Source organism: Pezoporus occidentalis, unplaced genomic scaffold (assembly GCF_034315485.1).
Source record: "Pezoporus occidentalis ecotype Australia unplaced genomic scaffold, CSIRO_AGI_Poc_V1 ctg39, whole genome shotgun sequence".
Classification (NCBI taxonomy): domain Eukaryota; kingdom Metazoa; phylum Chordata; class Aves; order Psittaciformes; family Psittacidae; genus Pezoporus; species Pezoporus occidentalis.
Window position 1 is genome coordinate 3066144 of NW_026915713.1, and position 23707 is coordinate 3089850.

Below are 23707 nucleotides of genomic sequence, written 5' to 3' on the forward strand. Positions count from 1 at the left end.
AATCGAGTCTTGGAAGGCAGATGCAGGGACTGTGAGAATGAAGACCTTGGGCCCACTGTAGGAGAGGATCAGGTTTGAGACCATCTTAAGAACCTGAATGTGCACAGGTCCATGGGAGCTGACGAAATCCATCCGTGGGTCCTGAAGGAGCTGGCGAACAAAGGTACTAAGCCACTGTCCATCATATTTGGGAAACCATGGCAGTCAGGTGAAGTTCCCGATGACTGGAAAAAGGGAAATACAACCCCCATTTTCAAGAAGGGAAAATGGAAGACCCAGGGAACTACAGACCAGTCAGTCTCACCTCTGTGCCTGGCAAAATCTTGGAGCAGGTACTCCTGGAAAGCATGGTAAAGCACATGGAAAACAATGAGGTGGTTCATGACAGTCAACATGGCTTCACTAAGGGGAAATCCTGCCTGAACCAATTTGGTGGCCTTCTATGATGGGGCTACACAACTGATGGATAGGGGCAAAGCAGCTGATTTCAACTGCCTGGACTTGCGCAAAGCATTGGACACTGTCCCGCACAACGTCCTTGTCTCTAAACTGGAGAGACATCAACTTGATGGATGGACTACTTGGTGAATAAAAAATTCACACACGAAAAGAATTGCGGTCACAGGCTCATTGTCCAGCTGGAGACCGGTAACGAGTGATGTCCCTCAGGGATCGGTGTTGGGACCAGTCTTGTTTAACATCTTTGTCGCTGACATGGACAGTGGGATTGCGTGCACCCTCAGCAAGTTTGCCGATGACACCAAATTGTGTGGTTCAGTTGATACCCTGGAGGGAAGGAATGCCATCCAGAGGGACCTTGACACACTTGTGAGGTGGGCTGATGCCAACCTCATGAAGTTTAACCATGCCAAGTGTAAGGTCCTACACCTGGGTCGGAGCAATCCCAGCCACAGCTACAGGTTGGGCAGAGAAGAGATTCAGAGCAGCCCTGCGGAGAAGGACTTGGAGGTTTTGATTGGTGAGAAAATGAACATGAGCCAGCAGTGTGTGCTTGCAGCCCAGAAAGCCAACTGTATCCTGGGCTGCATCAAAAGGAGCGTGACCAGCAGGTCGAAGGAGGGATCCTGCCCCTTTACTCTGCTCTTATGAGACCCAACCTGGAGTACTGTGTACAGTTCTGGTGTCCTCAACATAAAAAGGACATGAAACTGTTGGAACAAGTCCAGAGAAGGGCCATGAGGATGATCAGGGGACTGGAGCACCTCCCGTATGAAGACAGGCTGAGGAAGTTGGGGCTGTTCAGCCTGGAGAAGAGAAGGCTGTGTGGAGACCTCATAGCAGCCTTCCAGTATCTGAAAGGGGCCTATAGGGATGCTGGAGAGGGACTCTTCATTAGGGACTGTAGCTACAGGACAAAGGGTAACGGGTTAAAACTTAAACAGGGGAAGTTTAGATTGGATATAAGGAGGAAATTCTTTCCTGTTAGGGTGGTGAGGCCCTGGAATGGGTTGCCCAGGGAGGTTGTGAATGCTCCATCCCTGGCAGTGTTCAAGACCAGGTTGGATGAGGCCTTGGGTGAGATGGTTTAGTGTGAGGTGTCCCTGCCCATGGCAGGGTGGTTGGAACTAGATGATCTTAAGGTCCTTTCCAACCCTAACTATTCTATGATTCTATGATCTTGATGAGATAATACAACACATAAGAAGGATATGATTAATAGTGAATGGACGGAAATCATAATTAGCAGATTTGTCATAATGCAGATGTCTTTACAGCCTAAAGACCATCTCAAAATTTCACTTTGTTATGTTTTGTGTTTGGTTTTTTTTTCAATAAAATTTAGATATGTTGTAGAACAGCCAACTTATCCAGCAAAACCTTTTTATTTTAGGTTTTCATTATTTCATTAAGATATGCAGCAGCAATACCTCTGAGTGTTACACAAGAAAAAAAAGAGGGTTAGGCTTTTAGGAAAGTGCTGATAGCCATGATCTCAGTGTTCAGGCTCTGTCTGGATACTGACACTATACAAGCTTGTCTAATTAATACCTCCACAAAAAATATGGAAAAGGGCAACACAAATAGCTTCCTGAACTTGTGAGGCCAGACATGGGTTGAGTTTCTATAGTTTTAAACATTCTTCTGTGACTCATATTCACCAGCAGAAAAAAGGAAATATCTGCAGTGGGTTCACTAGAAAGTTCACGTGTAATGGCTGTGATTTGATTTTAGTGTTTTAAAACAAAATGCATATATGACATAAGGATGGTGTAACAAAAGCTTGTTTGTAAAATTCGTCAAGCAGTGACAGTAAAGATTCTTTAATATTGTTCACATGTGGCCAAGCTATGATCATTTTTTGGTGGTCACTGAAAGTCTTATGTGACTCATATTCTGTGGTAGCTATGTAAGTCACTATATCAGCCCCTGACGTTCTGTTTGGGGTTTTTTTACATATATTTGCCATGAATTTCCTTTTACTAAATGAAATTCATAGCTAGATGAGCATATATTGTTATGTGTTTTAAGACAATACAAAACTATTTTCCTTTACAAATTTCAGAGGTATTTCATGGATATTAAATTACAACAGAATTTACCTAAGTTTAAGATGTTTAGGGAAATATTTTTTGTAGGTTTCAGGTTGTTTAGACAAAACAGGTGAGCCTAAATTTACAAAAAAGTTTTATTACACATATAAAGATAACAAATATAACTTTGTCATAGGATCCCTATTTTTCTGCTGTTTCTTATTTCTGATTTTATACTTAGGAACAAGAAGATACACTTAATTTGTTTTTATAGTCTCTATTACCCCCAGAAAAGTTTTGTTGTTTTTGCTTTGCTCTGCACACCATCTCCGGTTGCTGTCTCCTTAAGGGCTCAGTAACAACTTGGATTAAACAGAGGCTGGATATAAAATTGAAGCAGTTTTATACCGCAGGGAAAACAAGCAAAACAAAAACCCTCTTGCACAGCAGTTACTTTTTGCCCCGAGTGGAAGCTCGAGAGCTCAGTGATTCAGAGCCCAGGAGCTCAAAGCAGCAAAATTATTGCTTGTGTTGCCGGGCCTGCAAAGGCAGCTCATCCACTGCACTGCTGCACCTCTCTGTGGGATGATGCTCTTTCACACACTACATGCAGCTGGGAGAGCCTTTATTTTCTTAAAAACAACAGCTGCCTTGCAAAAGCCAAGAAGAAAAATCCAGCTGGTGGGCCAGGTCTCAGCATTTCACTTCCTTCTGTAGAATCAAAAATGGCATCGGGTACAACTCCCTGAGCTCTCACTTTACCTGAAAAATGTTCTCTTAAGGTCCATGGAAAGCATTAGCTCATTTTTCATTTTTATCTCATGTGGTTTTTTTTTTCTGGGAACCTTTTTCACTGACCATTTATGTAACTACAAATGTAATTTAAAAAAGCATTAAATCCTGCATTACAGGCATACAAATAAATATTAAAATAAACCTCTTTTGTTTAATTCTAGCAACCTCAGAGAAACCTCACGAACACAGTAAGTATCAAGCTGATAAAGAACATTGTTATTTGAGCTTTTAGGAGATATTTATGTTGTTAAAGTTTTTGCAGCTTAAGAGGGGATTCATCAACACAAGCTCACAGGAAATGCTGACTTGGTTTGAAATGACTCTCTCTGCACTGCAGGACCAGGTGTGTTTCACAGGACTCAGTTTACATGGAAACTGTTTTCCTGTTTGGGCTGAGATAGGACCTACCTGTGTTCCCTGACTCCATGGCAGCTTTGTACTGAAAAAAAAATCAAGGGGCACAAAGAAAAGGAAGGGCCTGTGCAATTCCCTGGCTAGGACTCCGATCCTAGAAACAGAGAGATTTATCTCTTGGTATGCTGCAGCTGTAACCTGCTACACAATTTAGACATAGCTGCAATAAATGAGAATTAAATATATTTTTAACATTCCTCTGAAATGCCATAACCTTGTTTTATTCTGTCTCATAATGTTGAGGCTTGGATATCACACTGTTTTTAAATAGCAGAAAGTTGCATACAGCTTATATTTAGTACAGTATAATATTTATTATTGTTACTGCCTCACAATATGTCTGTGGGATCCAGGCTAACAGAGAAACATGGAAAATTCTTTTTTTTTATGTATACTGTATACTGAACATTTTTTATGTATACAGTATACTGAACCTTTATTTGTCTGTATGAAACAACCCCACTTCTGTTGTAGTAAAATGCTTTTATGATGTCTATATTAATCACCAGGACAAATTTTGTATATAGAAGATATGTGATAGCAATCAAAATCAGTAGAAGCTTTTCACAATTTTAGGAATCTTATGATAATTAAAAAAAAAAAAAAATGGAATTTTGTGATCTCTTAAACCACATTAAAAACTAAAAAGAATTCTTTGGCATTATTTTTCATTTTCTTAGGGGAAAAATAATTAAATATGTTTACTCAAAGAAGATATTTATAAAAAATTCTTCTGAAGTCTGGTGTGAGTATGTAATGCAAAGTCATATTTAAAAATCATAATAGGAATCTTTTATATTTAAAATCTAAAAACTTAAAAGCTTTCTAATGTAGGGGTTTTTTCTTATTTGCAGAGCATGATCGTGTTAAACATGAAAAAGCTGACTCATCTCAGACTAAGCCAGGTGGGTTTGGTAATTTAATTTCTAGTTACTCCAGGCTCCACTCAATAACTGTATGTGGTGCTTACAAAGCTTGGAGAACTCCTCTGAGCTAGACACTTGTTTTTGCTTTGTGTCATTGGTTTTCTCAGAGTTTGGGAGAAGAACAAAAACATGGGTGAATTTTAACAAGAAGGATTAAGCTTCCACAGTTTTTCCACAGTTCCTGCGACTCTCTCTCACTGTTGTAGTATGGCTTATAAAGCGTTAGCAAAACCTGATTTCCAGAGTTTGGGGAACAAGTTCTCTACTGCCCTTCAGTATATCAAAGAGGAATAACCAGTTGTTACATGAAGTGTGCCTCCCTAAAAAGGAGGAGCTACAGTCTCACTGGGTTCATGATAGACTGAACAGAGGCAACCTCCATTTTCTGACTCTAGGAACAGAAGCTGAATAATGAAAACAAACAAACAAAAACCAAACACAAACAAATTAACAAACAACCCACACAAAGCTAATCCTGGGCTGGCTATGCATTTTTTTAAACTGTAAGTAATAACAAGCAATAACTGGCTGTGGTGAGCAGGACGGGGTCTGCCTTTCAAACCAGGGCTTTGTGCCTCATCATGCTTTTTGAGGAGGAAGGCACCCAGAGATCCACAGCTGGGTCTGGCGTGAAGAAACAAAACTAAGAGAATAACTTCATAGAAATCACTGGTTTTGATGCTCCACTTACATTGCTCCTGAAGGGTCTTATCAGACACAGGGAGCACTGAAAAGCAAGTATCAGCCTCCTGTCAACCTTTGTTGGAAGTGCTGCTCTTTGAACTTCACATACAAATGAGCAGCTCATGAATAAGTGATTGGATAAACCACTTAAAACTTTATGTGTTCAATGAGAAGCAGGCAGGCTTTATTTTTTTTATTATGCTTTTTCTTATTTTGTTTTTAAGAAAACAATTTCTCCTACATATTTACTATTTTTCTTCTTTGTTATTATAATACAATATTCTATTTGTAAGTTAAATATTTCCATAGACATTTTGAGGTTTCCTGCAAGCCTTGAGCAGCTGATTAATAAAGTTGTATTACTGGGTTTGAGACAACAGGGGAAAAAAACAGTGTTTCTCACTCTAACCTTCAACGACACATAGGCCAAGCTTTTGGGTTTGTTCTTTGGGTTTTTTTTGTCTCATTGTTCACTTTTTATGTATCAACATCTAGCAGAGATCATCAGCCAGCAGTTAGGTGCAGGTGGGCTCAGACAAGGCAGGAACGTCCTGGCAAGGAAGCCCCCCTTTCCAGCTCAGTGACACCTGGGAGGGGTCAGTGGTGACCAAAATGTGGGTTGCCTGGGCAGATGGCATGATCACTCACCTTTCCTGCAAAATGAAATCAGTGCTCCTGCACAATCAGCCTGATCTCATCCAGATAGCAGCATAAAAATAAATTTCCTTGGAAAGGCATTTGAAAACATGAGAGCATGATGTCACAAACCACTACATTTGCCTGATTAGGAGCTTACTTTAGCACAGTATATTCTAGACTAAAGCCCTAAAAAAAAAAAAGAAAAAGAAAAAGAAAAAAATCTTCCTAAATTTTGTTTAACATAAAAAATCTCTTCCGAGGTGATTAATGGTTGTTTTGGAGAGCAGTGGCTGTTTTGAGTTTTAGTTGATGACTGGAAGTATTAACCTGCAAGCACCAGTGGTATCAGTGCTTCTGCCTGCTCTGTGTCAATGAGTGCTCTTGAGGTAGCAGACTGAATTATAAAAGCCTCCTTCTGTACAAAGCAGTGGTCTCCTTTTTCACCTTGATTCAGGTCAGCTTCAAATTATTATTCCTATGCCTCCTATCAGAAGACTTAGGTGTATCACATGACTGAGAAACCAGAGAACTTCAGAAAATATATTGATCCTGGAGGGAAATGTTTAAAGTGTGTTTTGTGTGTGCGTGTGAGAGCAAGAAAAGCAGGAGAATTTATTCCTTATGTCATTTCTCTGAAACTGCCTGAAATATACAGAGAAACGTTTACAGCTTTGTATTTTTCCATTTAAATTACATACATCAGAGAAAAAATTAATATTAATGCTTCTAGTGCTGCAAAACTAGAGCTCTGCAGAGGACAGAATTCCCTCCAATGAAAAATTTCAAAACTTTCAACTTTGGGCTTATCCAAAATAAGAACAAAATTTGAATTTTTCTGAAATATTCACAAAAAAATATTTTGGACTTTTTGTAACATTTGAGGTCGTCAGTTGGTGGGGGATGTGTTTGGTCTTGTTTAGTTTTTCTTTTTGCCAGACTCCTCATGGTATAGTAAATTAAAAGTACATGAGAAATGGGAAATATTACTTATATTTTTGCCAAAGTACTATGTATTATCCTAGAAACTCGGAGAAAAAGCCATAGGAAATGCATCAGGGTGTTCTCCCATAGAATCAGCAGATCAATACTTGCTGTGTGGGTAGATTTCAGAATAGGTAGGTGATAAATACCAGAGAATTACTGTCTTTATTCTCAGATGAATGCAAATTCCTTGGCCTGTCCAAGACATTCTGCTTTCATGTGTGAATTAAGTTTGAAAAGAAATCCCTCCCTTACTTTTAAATGGATCAGACATGCCATCTACTCAGAGACTTATTTGATTGACTCCTAGAGTTACAGCGCAAACACTGCTGTGAATTATCACCAGAATTAGAAAAGAAAGAATATCTTATTTAGTGTTGAAAAGAGCAGAAAGAATATCCAAAGAAAGAGAAGCTCCAAACATTTAGCGCTCTACTTGTCATTAATCCAATGGATTAACACAGCAGATTTCAGCAAAGGTACAGTACTGCATTCAGCTCTGGGGCCCCCCAACACGAGTAGATATGCACCTGTTGGAGCCAGTCCAGACGACTTCCATGAAGATGATCAGAGGGCTGAAGCACCTCTCCTATGGAGACAGGCTGAGGGAACTGGGATTGCTCAGTCTGGAGAATAGAATGTTCCAGGGAGACCTCATAACAGTCTTCCAATACCTAAAGGGGGCCTACAGGAAATCTGCAGAGGGACTTCTTACGAGGGCATGTAGTGATAGGAGAAGGGGGAATGGCTTTAAACTGAAGAGGGTAGATTTAGGTTAGCTTTAAGGAAGAAATCCTTTACCGTGAGTGTGGTGATGCACTGAAACAGGTTGCCCAGAGAAGCTGTGGCTGCAGCGTCCCTGAAAGTGTTCAAGGCCAGGTTGGACAGGGCTTTAAGCAACCTGGTTTAGTGGAAGGTGTCCCTGCCATGGCAAGGGGGGGTGGAACTGGAGGAGCTCTAAGGTCCCTTCCAACCCAAACCATTCTATGACTCTATGATGGTACAGGTGCTATGTTTAAAGTCAGCATGCTTAGGGTTTTTGTGGACTAGCATGTAGAAAACTTAATGCCCAAATCTAAATTAGTGAAATGCACTGTTACATGCTAAAGCTCATCTAGGAGCAGAAAGAAGATACTTCATCTCAACAAGTTGTGTCTTCTAGATGTTGGTTTTACTATAAAAAAACTCTACCTTCACAGACAGCCATGAAATGGACTTAAGATTTTTTAATTCATTGCTTTCATAAGAAGCTGACAATAACAATAGCTGAGTAAGGAGGGCACAACGGGATTGGGGAGAAATCCCTAAACTTAATACAAGCAAAGAGAAATTAAATTGCCACTTACTAGATGACAACTGAAAAGCGTGGTAATGCAAGGCTATATTTTATTTCCAAAGAATAGAAAAGTTCAGTAACCGTGGAGCTTTATCCCTCCCTGTATGTTCCTCCATCACTGCTGATTTTCTTCCATAAAAAAATAAAAGACCCCCAGACCAAACAAACAAACCCCAAAACACAACTGCCGCATCTTTCATGTCCATATTTGCATTGTAGTTTTGCTGGATGCTGCTGTGTTAAGGATGAGAAAAATGGCCTGTACAACGAGACTGTTTCTCCCTCTACTTACGTATGACAAATGTCGTCTTGGTCCTCTTTGGCAAGTGCACACCTCTGAGAATCTGAGAGCCAAGTTAAAAAGAAATCAGCAGAGAGAAGTAGATAAACCTGCTCTCTCTGCCCTCAGAAAAATAATCCTCTGAAACTTATATGCTAAATTCAAAGAAAACATCAGGTATCTTGAGATCACACAAAAGTCTGCTGTTCTAAATACTGTGTTATCCAAGTGTTTAGTCAGAGTGCATATTAGGATTTAGCAGTCAAATGTGGACATTTGGGTTCCAGAGAAATAACCCCCCCCCAAAAAAAAAAAAACAAAAACAGCAGTTCTTAAGGTTGACTTTTTGAGGGTATAGATGTACAGTGATAGGTAAACCGGGGATCTGGTAATTCACAAGTTATTTTAGCTACCCATCCCCATTGCATTACCTCATCTCCTTCATCTCATTTAAGAACAATTTTGACTGCCAGGCTGGAGACATTGCTCGTATTCAAGAGCCAAGCAGCTTTGTGCATGCACAAACCTGGGAGGGTTTCTAGCCAGCTAGTACTCAGCTGAATTGAATGGCTTTGGGGCACAAGACATCCTTGCCTGATACAACCTCCATCCAAGCATTGTCAGATTCAATCTGATGCATCACAGAGGCAACTTTGGGAAGATGAAGGGGCCAGAGGCATATGGCTGTAAATTGATTACCTCAGCAAGAGGAAGGGGAAATACCATTCTGAATGTGTCTTAAACATAATTAGAAGAAAAGTATTCATGTATGTGAATGGTGAAAGGTAGGGCTTAGGAGAGAACTTTGAAGTCAGGTATGGGAAAAGAGAAAATGTGAGTAGAGCTATGAAAGGATTAGGAAGGGTGAAGTTCAAGTCAGCTAAACTGGGCAGAGTAGAGATTCTAAAAAAAAAAACATCCTAATTCCCACCTCACTGGGCCATTGGGCAATTAGAGACAAACCCCAACTGATCAGAAAGTGTAGGCCAACCTATGTCTCTGCCCAAAATTTCATCCGCCAGCTTACTTGGAGGAGAGGCAGCTCAGGTCCTGTGGCTGATGTCGACATGGGTCCATGTTATCAGAGAACTGTGCTGAGTACAGCCAAATGCAGCCCAAGAGTACATGAACTTGGGCAGCTTTTCTCATGAGATTAGCAGCAGTTTAGGGCTGCTCTATGATTTTGTGACAGATAACCAGTTGGGTGTTGGTAAGCTTGTCCATTGACAGGTGGTATGAACTCACATTCAGACTGACACTCTCCCATGTGGATGTGCCTCTGTGAGTTAGCATATGCTTGGAGGTCTCCATACCTCTCTCATCTTCAGAGCATAGACATATGTAGGTATTTCCGTTCATATTTGTGGTTAGTATCTAAGCAGAAGTTCTCAGTGTCATATAATACCAAACTGTTGAACTTAGACACCCAGGAAGGTGATGTTCACAAAGTTATAATAGTGATATTATTAGCATGTTTTTTACCTGAGTGCCTGCCTGAAACACACTGCCAGGCATGTGGCTCTTTTCTGGAGGCTGAGACATTAGGCTCAGTGATTTGTTTTTTACATGCAGTATGATATCACCATTCAGTTAGAAGTCACATGCTGTTTCATAGCGCTACGGTGGGATAGTGATGCCAAATACATCCATTTATTTTGTCATTGTAAACCATTTGTATAATATATACATATATGTATAGAGATATTTTTCCAGTTATATGCTAATACAGTGTGAATTTCTAATTGTAATGCTGCTTTCAAAATACAGAGGAGAAAATTAGACAAAAGACAACTCCCGGTGAGAAGTCAGGTAAGAACAAGTGATTCTCTGCTGATTTATGGAGGGGAAGGGGGAAAGGGAGGGATATTAAATACTATTTATCACTCATCTAATGTAGTACATTTGCACTGCAATCATTTTTTACAGTATTTTGAAATATCTGACTGTTAGCACTTTTTTAGAGCTAATTCAGCAAAGTGACAATTGTAGGTAACATTCTAAGAACCAGTCTTTTCATTGACCAGCAAAGTCAAGGCATTTGGGCTGTTTGTTCCAGCCTCTCTACCAGAGTTGGCTAATGAAGTGGGGTGTAGCTGTAAATCCGATCCCTGAAATGATCCCATGTACCCTTGTAAGATCGGATCTTTCAAGAGACTTAATTTTTAGCACGAAGACCAATGCCCAAGTAAGGGGTAATGCAGGAGGATGCGTCACCAGTTAGATTAAGAACTTGGATGTATCTTAAATTGGCTTTATGATCTTGAAAATATTTTTGGAACTAATCCTTAAGCCTCTAGGTCTTTTCTATGACTTAGACCTTGTAGGTTATGTAATAATAATGCTGGCAGAAAAAAATTCAAATAATAATGACTGTTACAGAAGACCTGAAGGGTCATCCAAGGGATTAGAACATTCTCATCATCATTGACAGTCAATACAAAGCTGTTTTGAAGTACCTTTCTAGATACCTACCTCTTGATTATTACTGGAGGTAACCTCAATCCAAACAAAATGAAAGATTGCTAAATCCTGGACGATGATGCCAACAGCTTTTCATTTGATATGAGGATGATGATGATGAATATTTTCACTAAAATAGTGAAAATAGTTTTGTTTAAAGCTGAAAGGTGCCAGTGTCGTGGTTTAAACCCAGTCAGGCAGCTCGTTCACTCACTCCCCCTCTTCCTTCCCTCCCCCTACTCCTGGAGGGACGGAGAGGAGAATCAAAAAGAATGAAACTCCCACGGGTTGAGATGAGAACAGTTTAGTAACTAAGGTATAACACAGATCACTACTGCTACCACCAATGATAATAATGATAAAGGAAATAACAAGGGAAGAGAATACAACACCTCACCACCAGCCAACTGATAACTCGCCCCCCAGCCCGACCAAGCACCGACTGATACCTCATCCCACCCTGCAGTCCTAGCCCCTTCCAGGTAACTCCCAGTTACCCCTGGGCATGACGTGCTGTGATATGGAATACCTCTTTGGTCAGTTTGGGTCAGGTGTCCTGTCTTTGGTTCCTCCCGGCTTCCCCCCTTCCCCAGCAGAGCATGAGGCTCACAAAGTCCTTGGTCAGACTAAAACATCAGTGTAAACAGCTCTGTTCCCAGGCCGAAAGTCAAAACACAACGCTGCACCAGCTACCAAGAAGGGGAAAAAATGACTGCTACTGCTGAACCCAGGACAGCCAGTTACTACATAATTTTTATTCTTATTTTGTATATGTCTTCTTTGTGGTAACAGAATAGATGTTGAACAGAATATTATGGTTCTGTCTCTAATTGTGAACATTCATATAATTTGCCTGTTTATACTGGTTTCTGTAAGACCTCTCATGATAATCTAGCATTTCACTATGAAGTGATATTTTACAGCACTCTGTTTATCCAATAAAAAAATCTGTTTTCATAGTTCATATTGGATCATAAAGTGCTGTGGCTTGTTCAAAAGCATATAAATTATGTTTCTATTAATAGAAGTGGAGAAATTACTGAAAACTATTTCAGTATATTTCTAACCCAAACATGTAATGAGTTAGCATTCAACGTCTTTGAATTTACATGATTTTTACACCTAAATTTACAATTTTTTTTTAGGGTCAGCTAACTTCCGCTTTAAGTTTGTGAGCAAAATCAGAAGGCTCAAACAGTAATTCAGCAGTGGTTGGAAAAAAGTTGCCTAAAGTATTATGGCTTGACCACTTTTTGTAAGATTTGTTAGAGTCATGTGCTTGATAAATCTTTTTCCTGTTTGTCGGAACCAAATTGAAAATGCAGTATTTTGGGTAGGCCAATTTAACATAAGCTACTACAGAAATAATGTGTAAGTTTTCAGATCAATAGCTGTTGAGCTTGCAACAGGCAACTTCCAACAGTGGGTAAGTCATCCCATCTTTTTTCAACAAACAGTTATAAGTACACAGATTAGCCTCTGGAGAGGACTAGCGTTCTCCTGACTAAAACTGTATACAAATGTGTTCTTGATGTTGCAAATCAGTTGAATCCCATCCAAAATTTCCAGTAATCTGTTGACTGGTCTGGAGCTACTTCTGATTTACACTGTTGAACAGGGAGAAATGGTCCTGGAATATGTAAATGTGCTGCTGTGTTAAATGAGCAAATACTGCATTGTTTCAGCAGAAGCTCATAGCTAGCCAGGGGGAGTTGCAAAGGTTTAAACATGTTAGAGTCTACCTACATTTGAGGGGCCCAAATGCTGTGCATCTTTACATGAGTGGGGGAAGATAAGAACAAGTGAGAACTGACTGTCATAAAAATATTTGAATGTTAAAAAGAAAAATTAGAATCTCTTTTCTCTTTATATCTAAATATTACATTTTACCTTCTTTTGTCTTCTGCAGTCCAGGCAAAACCAGCAAGTACGTGGTACCTACCTTCATCAGAAAAAATCCTGTAAAATAGCTGGATATGTATGCCTTTTTTGACTTTAGCATATGGAAACTCGGTCTTAGCAATTTCTAGTTTTGCTTAAAATTATAGTGTCTTTATCACCATGCTTTTCATTACTTTCATTTAATATTCTGTCTTGTCTTTTAACATACTGTCTTGCCAAAGTTTATTTGACATAACCAATTACTTCAGTATAGGAGTAAACTCATTCTTTGCTTCCCATACCACAAGTATCAACAAAAAATACTAAATCGGGAATGACAAGCTTTGTAAAAATCATCGTTAACAACTACTTGGATTAATAAATACTCTTGCTGAATTTAAAAGAGAAGAAAAAATCACCACATTTTCTTCCTAATCATATATTATTTTAGTATAGCTGTCTAGAGCTTTTCTCAGTCAAAAAGAACTGAAGAGTCCATACATCAACTTGCCATGCAGCTTACTTTTGTAAAACGAAGCTTCTTCATCTGTTCCATTTCCAGCAACCTAACATAAATTCATATTTTTTCAGCAATAATTATGAAATAGAAAGGGGGTGACAGAGAGAGGGGTACTGCCTACCAAGCACTGTTAGTTCTCTAATTTTCCATTTATTCATATGGAATAATTTATTCATATGGAATAGGATGTGTTCGAGACTTTGAGAATTCAGCTCAAGTACGTCTGAATCAGCAACATAAAGGTCGAGTGGATGGTAGCTCAGTTTACTCTGTACTCTTCTTTCATATAACAAAAAAAGAGAGTAGCTATAAATTACATTTCAGAATTTAAGGGGAGCCCCTATTAACTGACTTCTTCCTTAAGATACATGCATAACTCTTACTAATATTAGTAGTTGCTGTATGTGTGGAGCTATGTGCAGCACTACTGAACTTTATTATTTTGTGGCAGATCACTCAGCTGATAATCTATTGGTAACTAGCCACGTGTCCTTTTCACAAAATAACAGAATGAACCAAGAGAAAATGAATGTTTATTCCTGAAATATAGACATGCAATCTTTCTTAGTTGAAAAAAAAAAAAAAAAGAAAAGAATAAAAGGCATGCAAACAGTAATAGAAACATTATGGGAATTTTATTATGCTGTTTCTTTTATCTAGAGCATGAAGCAGTCAGACATGAAAAAGATGTTCTACCTTCAAAACCAGGTGAGCACTCCTGCATTTTATTCATTCATTACTTTTTGAAACTGTTACTTAAAGAAATTGCAAAGTACAATTATATATGACAAATGCCAAAATCATGGCCCTGTGGTCTATTTTGCTGTATAGGTTGGCCTTGACATGTCATACCATAGCAAAGGAAGCACAGCAGATATTTCAATGCTGGTTGTCATATATATATATATATATATCTCAAAGGTCAAATTTTTGCATCTGTAATTCCACCAGTGCCAAAGAAGTTACGTCATCAAAGAGTCTGAACCATTTTCTGAAAGTGCTTCAAATTACTTCATTTTGCTAATTATTTGTGGTGTCTGCCATTTATTTGGACTTCTCAGTCTTCCTGCATAAGTCAACTTCTCAGGACCAGCAATAGCTCAGTTTTTGTCTATAGCAGGTATTACACAATGTGCTATTCAGATCATGATGTGGCAATGTTCACCATCTATGATAAATCTCTGTACACCACAGCTCCTACACAGCCTCACTTGTATAAGATAGAGCAAAATAACTGCAAATATAGGAAGCAGCACTGTTCAGTTTCACTATGAGTCAATCACCATGGATTTAAAAAATGTTGTCTCCATGCTTCTCCATGAAAGGAAATAAGTGAAGAATTAAAATTCTTGTTATTCGTCCTTAACTCTAGCACAGCAATTATAATGTGCAGATGAGAACATCTCAACTATCATTATCCATCATTCGATTGTTATTAATTACTAAGAGGTTACTAAATATAATGTTTTGATATGCAGTAAATAAGATAGAACAAATAAAGCCATTAGTCACTGTAACAGTATTATGCTGTATCTGACTATTCTGCACCTTAATCTACTCTAATTTTTTTTCCCTCTTTTAAATTCCCAGTCAAACTGAAAAACACTGCGAGTACGTATCATGTCTTGTTTCCCATGGAATATAAATCTTTTTTTCAGATGCATGTTGCCTCAATTTGCATTTTTGCAATTTTGTCATGTTGCAAAACGGTACTTTCTTGCTTGCACTACAGATGCTTTTGTACTCCATCTGCTTAATAACACTGAACACACCCAAAGTAAACCTATAATTTAATATTGTGACTGCAACATTCAAACTCTGTTTGCTATTTTCGCTTTCTATAAAAACACACTAAAAGACATATGACTTATCTTTATGCGAACATATTGTTTGTTAGAAATAACAAAATGGCATGTAGCATAACTGAATTAGGCAACTTTTTCATTACTTATTTTACCATTTGAAAATTACTTATTTTATTAATTCACTAAGCACATTCTTGGCCTTGTTTCAATATGCTTTTTTTTCCTACTTTTATAAAAAACTAAATTAAATTAGAGAAAGGAATGTTTCTGGTTTAGACAAGTTTTAAGGAGAATTCAAGGGGAGTTTCTTTCATAACAAAGACTTTCATTGAAGTCATTGGATAATGTCCTTGTTAAGGTTATCTGAACAGAAAAAGACAGGTCTACGCTTATTATGGCAATTCATTACACATTACATACTGGAAATCATAATCAGACAACAATCAAAAGAACAGCAAATGTAAAGAATGTAAACACTTTGGATGCTTTGAATTGTGAAAATGGTGAAGTAGGGACCTTCACAGATTAATTAGTTGTAGCCTTGTCAGCACAAGAGATCTGTTTACTTTTATGTACTATGCCTGGCACATCAAGACCAAATCATGTGTTATTCTGATGCAAAGTAATCTACAAAATGTATCCAAAACCAAGGCCAAGCCCCATGAGACACATACCTCTTCCTGCTCCAGATCAGAAGCTGACAACAAGGCAAGGAAAAATGCTCCCATTAAGATTCCTAAATCGGTCTCCTATGTCAGGTACTTGAAGTTAGACAAGATGAATACCCACCCTTAAACACCTATCAGAAGACACAGTGCTATTCTGAACCCCAGCTTCAAAGGGAAAGAAGGAACACAAAGGATCTGAAATATGCCGGTACTGAAAGATATCCCACAATCTTGAATTGCAGTTTTCAGTTTTCAAATTATTATTGCAAAATTATCACTTCCTTTGAAGTAATTGGTGGGTTTATTTCCAATTTTGACAGTATTTTAAGTAAATTTTCTTCTATTTGACTCCATTATTCAGATTTTTTCAGTTTTGTATTCACCAGATCTGTTCACTGACTTTTTGTCTTCTACACTGACTTGTCTGAGAAACCCCCTGATGGCACTCTTTAGTATTAGAGAACTGTCACAGATTTGACTAATTTCTCATGCTTTCTGCAATAAGTAACATTTTAATCCAAAATCATTGTCTACAATGCTTTTTTGTCAAGAGCTGTATTACTCTGGCATATTGTGAATATAAGGAACAGCCAAGATATTTTCCCTTGACCTTTGCAGAGGGATGTTTGTATGACATTCTTGAGTTTATATCCTGCTGCTTGAGATAATTATAAAGGTTAACAGTGCCTTTAGAAAAATAAAAGGAAAAAAATGAAAAAAGAAAAAACAGTAACAAGCAGACCTATGATCATGTACAAAAGTAATTCTGTTTACAATGCCTATTTTGAGCTAACCATCTTTGAATAAATCTAGTCCAGGATTTTAAGCACCAGAGACATCTATTTTAAATTGCTTTTTTCCACTCAAATAATAACACTTGGTTAGATCACTGCCTTCTTTATTTCTAGAGCTCTACATAGCTTTGCTCCATATATTTCCTAGCTAGGTGTACTTATACTTGTCATAACATGCACATAGATACCATGTAATCCAGTACGAGATGTAGCCATGGACAAAGTACTCACTGATTTTGCAGTTCAGGTCTAGTAGAAGGTAAAATAAATCCATTCATTAATTCAGGACCAAATTCATTCACACATTGTACCCTGATGATTTGTACAGTAAAAGTAAATGGGGTTTAAATCAGTAGAGATATTGTAACATTAAGTGAATGACATGTTAAAAACAGAAATAAAAGGTTGAGTTTGAAAAGTCCCCAGATTAACAACCAATACATTTTTATAGTAACCTGCTCTCATGGTTTAAAATGGCAGGCAGCTAAACACCACACAGCTGCTTGCTCAATTATAAAAGCAACTAGCAAACTATCTTATTTTTTATTATTTCCGTTTTAGTAAGCAGGAGGGTCTTTGAGTGCAATTGGTTCTATATCAAATTTGAAAGTCTAATGAAACTCAGAATTTACTCCCTGCATACTGACTAAAGACTCTCAAATTTTGCGAGGTTATCTTGAACAGAGGACAAAAAATAGTGCAATATCTCACTCATGCAAAAGTATTACCAAACCATACTTTACAATCAAGAGGAAGAACATGTAGTCTGCTATTTTTAGAAAAAAACTAAGCATTGGCTAAACTCTGTTCCCATTTAGTTCTATAATGAATGTCCAGTGATAGAGGTAAAATGTTTCACAAAGCCCTCAGGGTAAATGGAAGTTTGTTAATGCACTGAGAGAAGAAATAACCCTTATACAGGTCAGAGGGTCAGACTAACTACCCTGCAGGTCCACAGTCTTCCAGAACCTCACTAAGGTAATCAATCATTTATCCTTAATTAGAATTGTTAATATATGCATATAACTGGGCCAGTCCAGATCGCTCAGCCAGATAACCCCTCAGTTAAGGAATGATAACATGAACACCTTTCTCAGGTTTAGTGCCTCAGACAAATGTCTTACTTTTTTCTTCTGAAAAATGAGAATAGGTCACTATGGGTCACAATGCAGTAATGTATCAGCTTTCAGTAACTGAGCATCATCATAAGCAGAAATGTAAATATTAAAGAACTTAAGCATATGGACTTTCAACAGAAGCAAAACTGGTCTTTGCTGAATGCCTGTGATGCCGAAGTATTGAGCACTGGCATTTATGAGTCTCCTTATGAACGAAGATCTGAATGAAAGTTTCCTGGGATGTGTTAGTGAAAAACATTCTTTATTGTTCAGCCTTCCTGTTGAAAAACGCATTTAATCATTTTCACCTTGGTGTGAGCTGCAGAAGTTCACATTCATCTGAAGACAAAACTCAGCATGAAGAAAATACAGATAATTCAATCAAAAGACACCCTGAGGTTTTTTTTTTATCCAGCTCTAGGTTCAAAGAATAAAGGCTTTGCCTGGCTAGTGAGGTTATTCTCTTCCCTTTAAATTTTATTCTAAAACATAACTGTGATTAGTGAATTAGTGATACGTACAAAAAATCTTGGATTCTAAATCACAATTTAATTATTCCTTTGATTTAAAAAGAGTAATGTGATTCATACCAGAGAATTTCTATCCCATTGAATTAATCAATTAATTGATTTTCATTAATTATTATGGGCATTACAAGAGCACAGGAATATATTATACTTTTTTGCTAGGTGCTGTGCGAAGATGTAGACAAAATTGTTCTAGATCTCAAGAGCTTTTATTTTGAAAGGCAAGGCGAACTGATAATGCAGGAAAAACAGTGTAGAGGGGTGATTGCCGGGTATTCAAGGTCAGTGCCAGTCTTTGGTTGGGACATGTGGGTTATAGGAAAAGAGAGGTAACAAACTGAATACATTTTGTGGAAAGTAACACAATCAGCTAAAACCTTAAACGCGCATTTAAAAATAAATCTAAATATTTGCTTGCTGGAAAGCTTTGCTTGGCACAGTGTTTGCATTTGCAGGAACCATTGCATGCTGGATTATAGTACTTCAAAGAGTGAGAATCAGCTTTCAGTGTGAAATTCTGTGTACATGCCCATTGTTAAGGCACATGTCTTTGAAAATTAATACACTGCAGAAAAGTTGCAGATTAAAGAGATCTATTTAAACGGTTACTTGCCTTGAAAAACCATGGTACTGAACTTCATATTCTTTTCCTTTCCCCCTTCTTCTTCATTTCTGCTTGTTTTCCTGGAGAGCCAACAGGTAAAATCCCAACAGCAGGTAAATACTACATTTCTCCGGTATTCTTATGAAAAGAATTAATGAACATATCAGTACTGATTTATATGTATTGTTCATCAACAATGAACAATGCTAATGTAAACCAGCACGGTTAAACTGACAGCACTGCAGCTGCACAGTTCTCTACCAAAGACTGTTCTGATTGGTTATTACATTATTTTACTGTTCATCTTCTGCAGCATGTTTTGGTGGGCTAGACACAGGTGATCAGCACTGAGTAAGCTAGTGTTAATCAGATAACACATGCATCAGAAGACACTGAACAAAGCATTATTACAACTGGTGGGAAGATATGAAGTGCAAATGAACAATACAAAGGCAGCCTGCCAGTTTTCTGCTGCAGTCAACAGGGAATACTGAAATGGGCTCAGATGCCTGAAGCAATGCACCTTACTTAATTTCAATCTGCCTTGTTGAATGGAGTCACAGACCAAATGTCTGTGTTTGCAGGCTGGGGAAAAGGATGCCAAAAAGAAAAAAAGCCTATGTTCTAAGTGACTGTACAATCAGAGAAAAATAAAATAAATAAAAAATCAGAACCTACTGCTGTAGTACTTCAGAATGATCACGTTTGAAGCTTCTAAACATCCATCTAGTTCCATATTCTGGGGTGCGTGGGTAGGGATCTGTTTTTTTTTGTTTCAGATGACTGAGATCTATCCAGGAAAAAATGTAAAAAGCAGGCATCAAGTAGAAGGATCCTTACATAACATATTTTGGCCACCAATAATTGGGGAATTCTGGCAGTACTTAGGGAATTACAGAATTCTTGTGCCTAAAGCCTTTATCAGGAGTTTCCAAACTACTCTGCAACCAGCAATATCCAAACAATTTCCAGTGACTGTTCAGAAAGCCTATAACTACTACTGCCACTAAGGGCAGCAGCCACTGTAGTAATATTAGGTACCTTGTATACATGCCATGAGACACATTTACCATAGTTATTATTCCAGAGAAATTACTAAGGAGATCAGCTTTGTGCAATGTACTTTTTGTAAGAGTACCATATTTCTGATGATTGTCACCTAATGTTCTTTCCTTGCAAATCTTTCTAGCTATGAAAAAAACAAAGACATCTAAGGAAAAAGAAGGTATGAATTTACTCTGTGGGTGCATGCATATGTAGAAGATCACATTTAAAACAGTATGAGATTAAAATTTTTTACATGGATTTTTATTTGAAACAAACCATACAAGGTCTGTGTTAATTTTCAAAGAATATTACTTGAAAACTCTAGGCAATAATCTGTTCCATAGTCAGTTTACTAACCTTGAACTGTGCTACTTTTTTTCTTGCTAGAAAAAACAATTGAGAAGAAACATCTGAAACATGAAAAAAACAAAGGTAATAAAGAGATGAAAATCTCAGCAGATAACAATAAAAATGCAAACAGTTTTTTCCATGGGATTGAAAAGAAGAGCTTTGTTGGTCTTTCTAAATACATGCAAGTAAATAAAAATGATGAAATTGTGCATAAATCCCCAGTAACCGAGTGTCAGATGGCTTCTCGGCTGATTACATCAGCACATCCAATCTGGCTGCAGCAGTGCCCTGCCTGTGACCCCCCCTGGCTAGTACAGCATTAGCCTGTCTGCGGGGTCCTCCAGCGCTGTATTGACAGACTAGTAGGATGAGTAGTCCCTACTTAGTCTGCTGTTATGCTCCTTAGTGAGACAGTGCAAAGTTCATCTCCATAGCTTGTGCGATGCTTTAGATCACTAGCTTCATACTGTAGAATAACTACACTGATAACAAGTAGTGCTTTTTACACAAGACAGACTTCATGGTCACCTATATTCTGACTAACCTGTTGGACGCAGCACCATTTTGGTTGTTTCCCTGCAGTAATATGCAGACAGATAAATGGTTTCTGCTATACCTCTGAAGATAATTAATAGCAATAAGTTACGCAAATGTATTAAGTTAGTGGTCTAGGACATAAATGTCTTCTCTATGTAGGTTAGAGACAGTGACTTGCATATAGAAAAGGATACCAATTAGTTGTATTGGTGCAAATTTGGTAAACTATCTAGAGGCAGTTTGTTTTTATGGCTTTGCTAGACATAAAATTTCTATGTTTAAATAATTTACTAGGAAAGCCATGCTTACAGAAAAATCTTGTTTATAGAGATTCCTATCTGTAAGTTGATTCCAGGAAATTAGCATGTTTCTTATTGAAATTTATTTAAATATTTTGGTGTGAAAATGGAGATTTATTTATCACCTATGCTTTGCTTTTTAGAAGTCCCACCAGTAAAAGAAGCTTCACGACATCACAACCTGACATCAGGTATATGATTTCCCTTTATTGTAAGGGAACTTCCTTTTCCTTTCCAAAATTTTCCTTTTTTTTTTTTATTTTGGAGGAGGAGGAGGGGGAGGAGGGGGAGTTGGTTGTGGGGTTTTGAGTTTTTTTTGCAAAAGGAGAAAACACAGTCTTTTCACATCTCTCATTCAAGTCTAGGGGATATGATGTAGGCAAGCCAGGTAGATCAAATCCATAAATATTTTTCCTGTGGTGAATTATTTGGTCAAATGGTATTGGCTTACACCTTCCTAAACTTTTAAACATATATTCAGATAATTGCTTTATAAATCAAGTGGCCTGTAATTCATTTGGCAGTACATTATTTAAAACAAGCTCATGCTCCTCATAGAAAATCTGTTCCATAACAAAACCACATAAGAAGAAGCATGTTCAGCTTATCTTCTCTCACATTTATAAATATTGTCTCCCATCATATTGTGCCCTCAATCCCCCCACAAAAAAGATGAGCAAAGGTCAAACAGCTCAGGAGGAAATTGTTCTGCATAGTTTTATAGGCTATATCCATGTTTTTTTCCTAGTTTATGGTAAAAATAAAAACACGTTCCAGATTCTTGACAAATTAAACCCTACAACTTCAGTGAACTGTACTGATTCATGACAGACAAGAATCAAAGTATTTAATCTCACTCATGAGGTTATGGTTTACACAGAAAATATGAATTAAATATTAGTATGGATCCCTCCAGTACAACTTTGTTGTCTTAAACTACTGAAGAAAGAATTTAACCTGTAATCATGCAGACTACTTTATTGTATATGAGTTTTTTACCTTTTTTACTTGAAGTGGAACGTTTTAGTGTCCTATGTACATGATATAAAATGTGTAATATGTATAGTTATATGTATCTGTATTTAGAAATATCTATTTATCCATATGTATAAACTTCAAATATTTGAATAATAATTAAGAAGTAGCTAAGTATAAAACAAGTAAAGAAAAACCTGACATGAAGGAAGAGAAAATGTAAATGAAATGCTAAGATTAAGCATCCAAATTTTAGCATGTATATTTCCACACATGGCTCACAAGACTTTGTTGCATAGTCATAAACATATTACATAAACATAAACAAATTGCTTAGCTTTTTCATCTTTTTTTATTTAATTGTGATACAGATTCATAGAGTTGCATACAGACTTTAATTCCTCTTAATGATTCTTTTTTTAGCTGATAGATACAGAATGTAGAATCTATGCTAGCAAAAAAGTTTTACTATTTTATTGATAGAGAATTAATATCAATAAAGTAGTACTAATCATAAGAAATAGCCAGTAAGATAAATTAAAGAGTTTTCCAGAAGATACAAGATTTTTTTTTTCTGGTGCAACATTACAAATTCAGTATAAAACAGGAATGTACTATAATTTGTTTGCCAGTGGACTTTCTTCTGCACATCGCACCCCTGCAAAGTTTACATCATTCAAAAACTGTGTTACTGTGGCTTTCGTTTACAGTAATTGTTATGATTTAATTGTACATTATCATTGTGCAATTATTCTTGGCTGAATGTTTCCCAGATCTTAAGCAGCTCTGTTCAAACAGTTCTTCATAACTGGCTTTTTCATAACTTACAGAACTATGTAAGTACTTTCAAACTATTCTTTGTCCACTGAAAAGAATAAGTTAGTTTTCAGACAATGGATGAAAGGTTTCCAGAATAACATCAAAGTGGTTTCTCTTTATGAATGTTGTTCTTTCTTTGGTGTTTGCTCAACCCAAGAATTTAAAAGTTGAGACCAAATCATAGGTCATGTACACTTGACTTGGAACTTGATGGCTTTTGTATGTTCTGTTTACAGACAAACCCAGTGAATTTTTCCTGCTGTGCTGAATACTAATACTTTTTGCTGATAAATGGAAGTAGAAAAGGTTTTAGCTAATCTAAAAATTTAAATAGTAAATCTTCTTTCAGCTTTCAAAAGCTGCATAGAATAGATTCATGTGGCTTTAGATTTCTTACAACCAGTCCCTGATATTAATAGCAATCAGATAAAGAAAAACAAGCCATTTAGAAAGCTGTATCTATCTTCAATTTTAGGATGCTCGATTTAAAAAGAATTTTAAGTTACTTGAACTCAGCTCAAAATCCACCTCTCCAGTAAACAATTGTAAGTTTTCATAGTTACCAACACAGTGACAAAAGAAGGGTTGATTAGGTTCAATTTTTATGTACTACCTAAATATTAGCTACATCTTAATAGCACTTGAACTTCAATAGCTCAGTCTTCCAACTGATGAGAACTTTTTCTTCTTATTATGTAAACCTTAGGTGTGCTACAACCGTGAATATGTTTTACAGACCCCATTGACAGACTCCC

The 23707-nt window shown here is 37.3% G+C and overlaps 1 protein-coding gene across 1 annotated transcript in view; it reads left to right on the top strand.

The window, feature by feature from the left end:
- Positions 1–23707, top strand: part of LOC134170808 (uncharacterized) — a 108177-nt gene that overhangs the window by 80926 nt on the left and 3544 nt on the right. The window contains exons 16-20 of the mRNA XM_062632539.1: positions 3449–3475; positions 4556–4606; positions 14069–14116; positions 20359–20403; positions 21302–21349. Of these exons, the coding sequence (XP_062488523.1) occupies positions 3449–3475; positions 4556–4606; positions 14069–14116; positions 20359–20403; positions 21302–21349 (219 nt within the window). The remainder of the gene's footprint in view (positions 1–3448; positions 3476–4555; positions 4607–14068; positions 14117–20358; positions 20404–21301; positions 21350–23707) is intronic.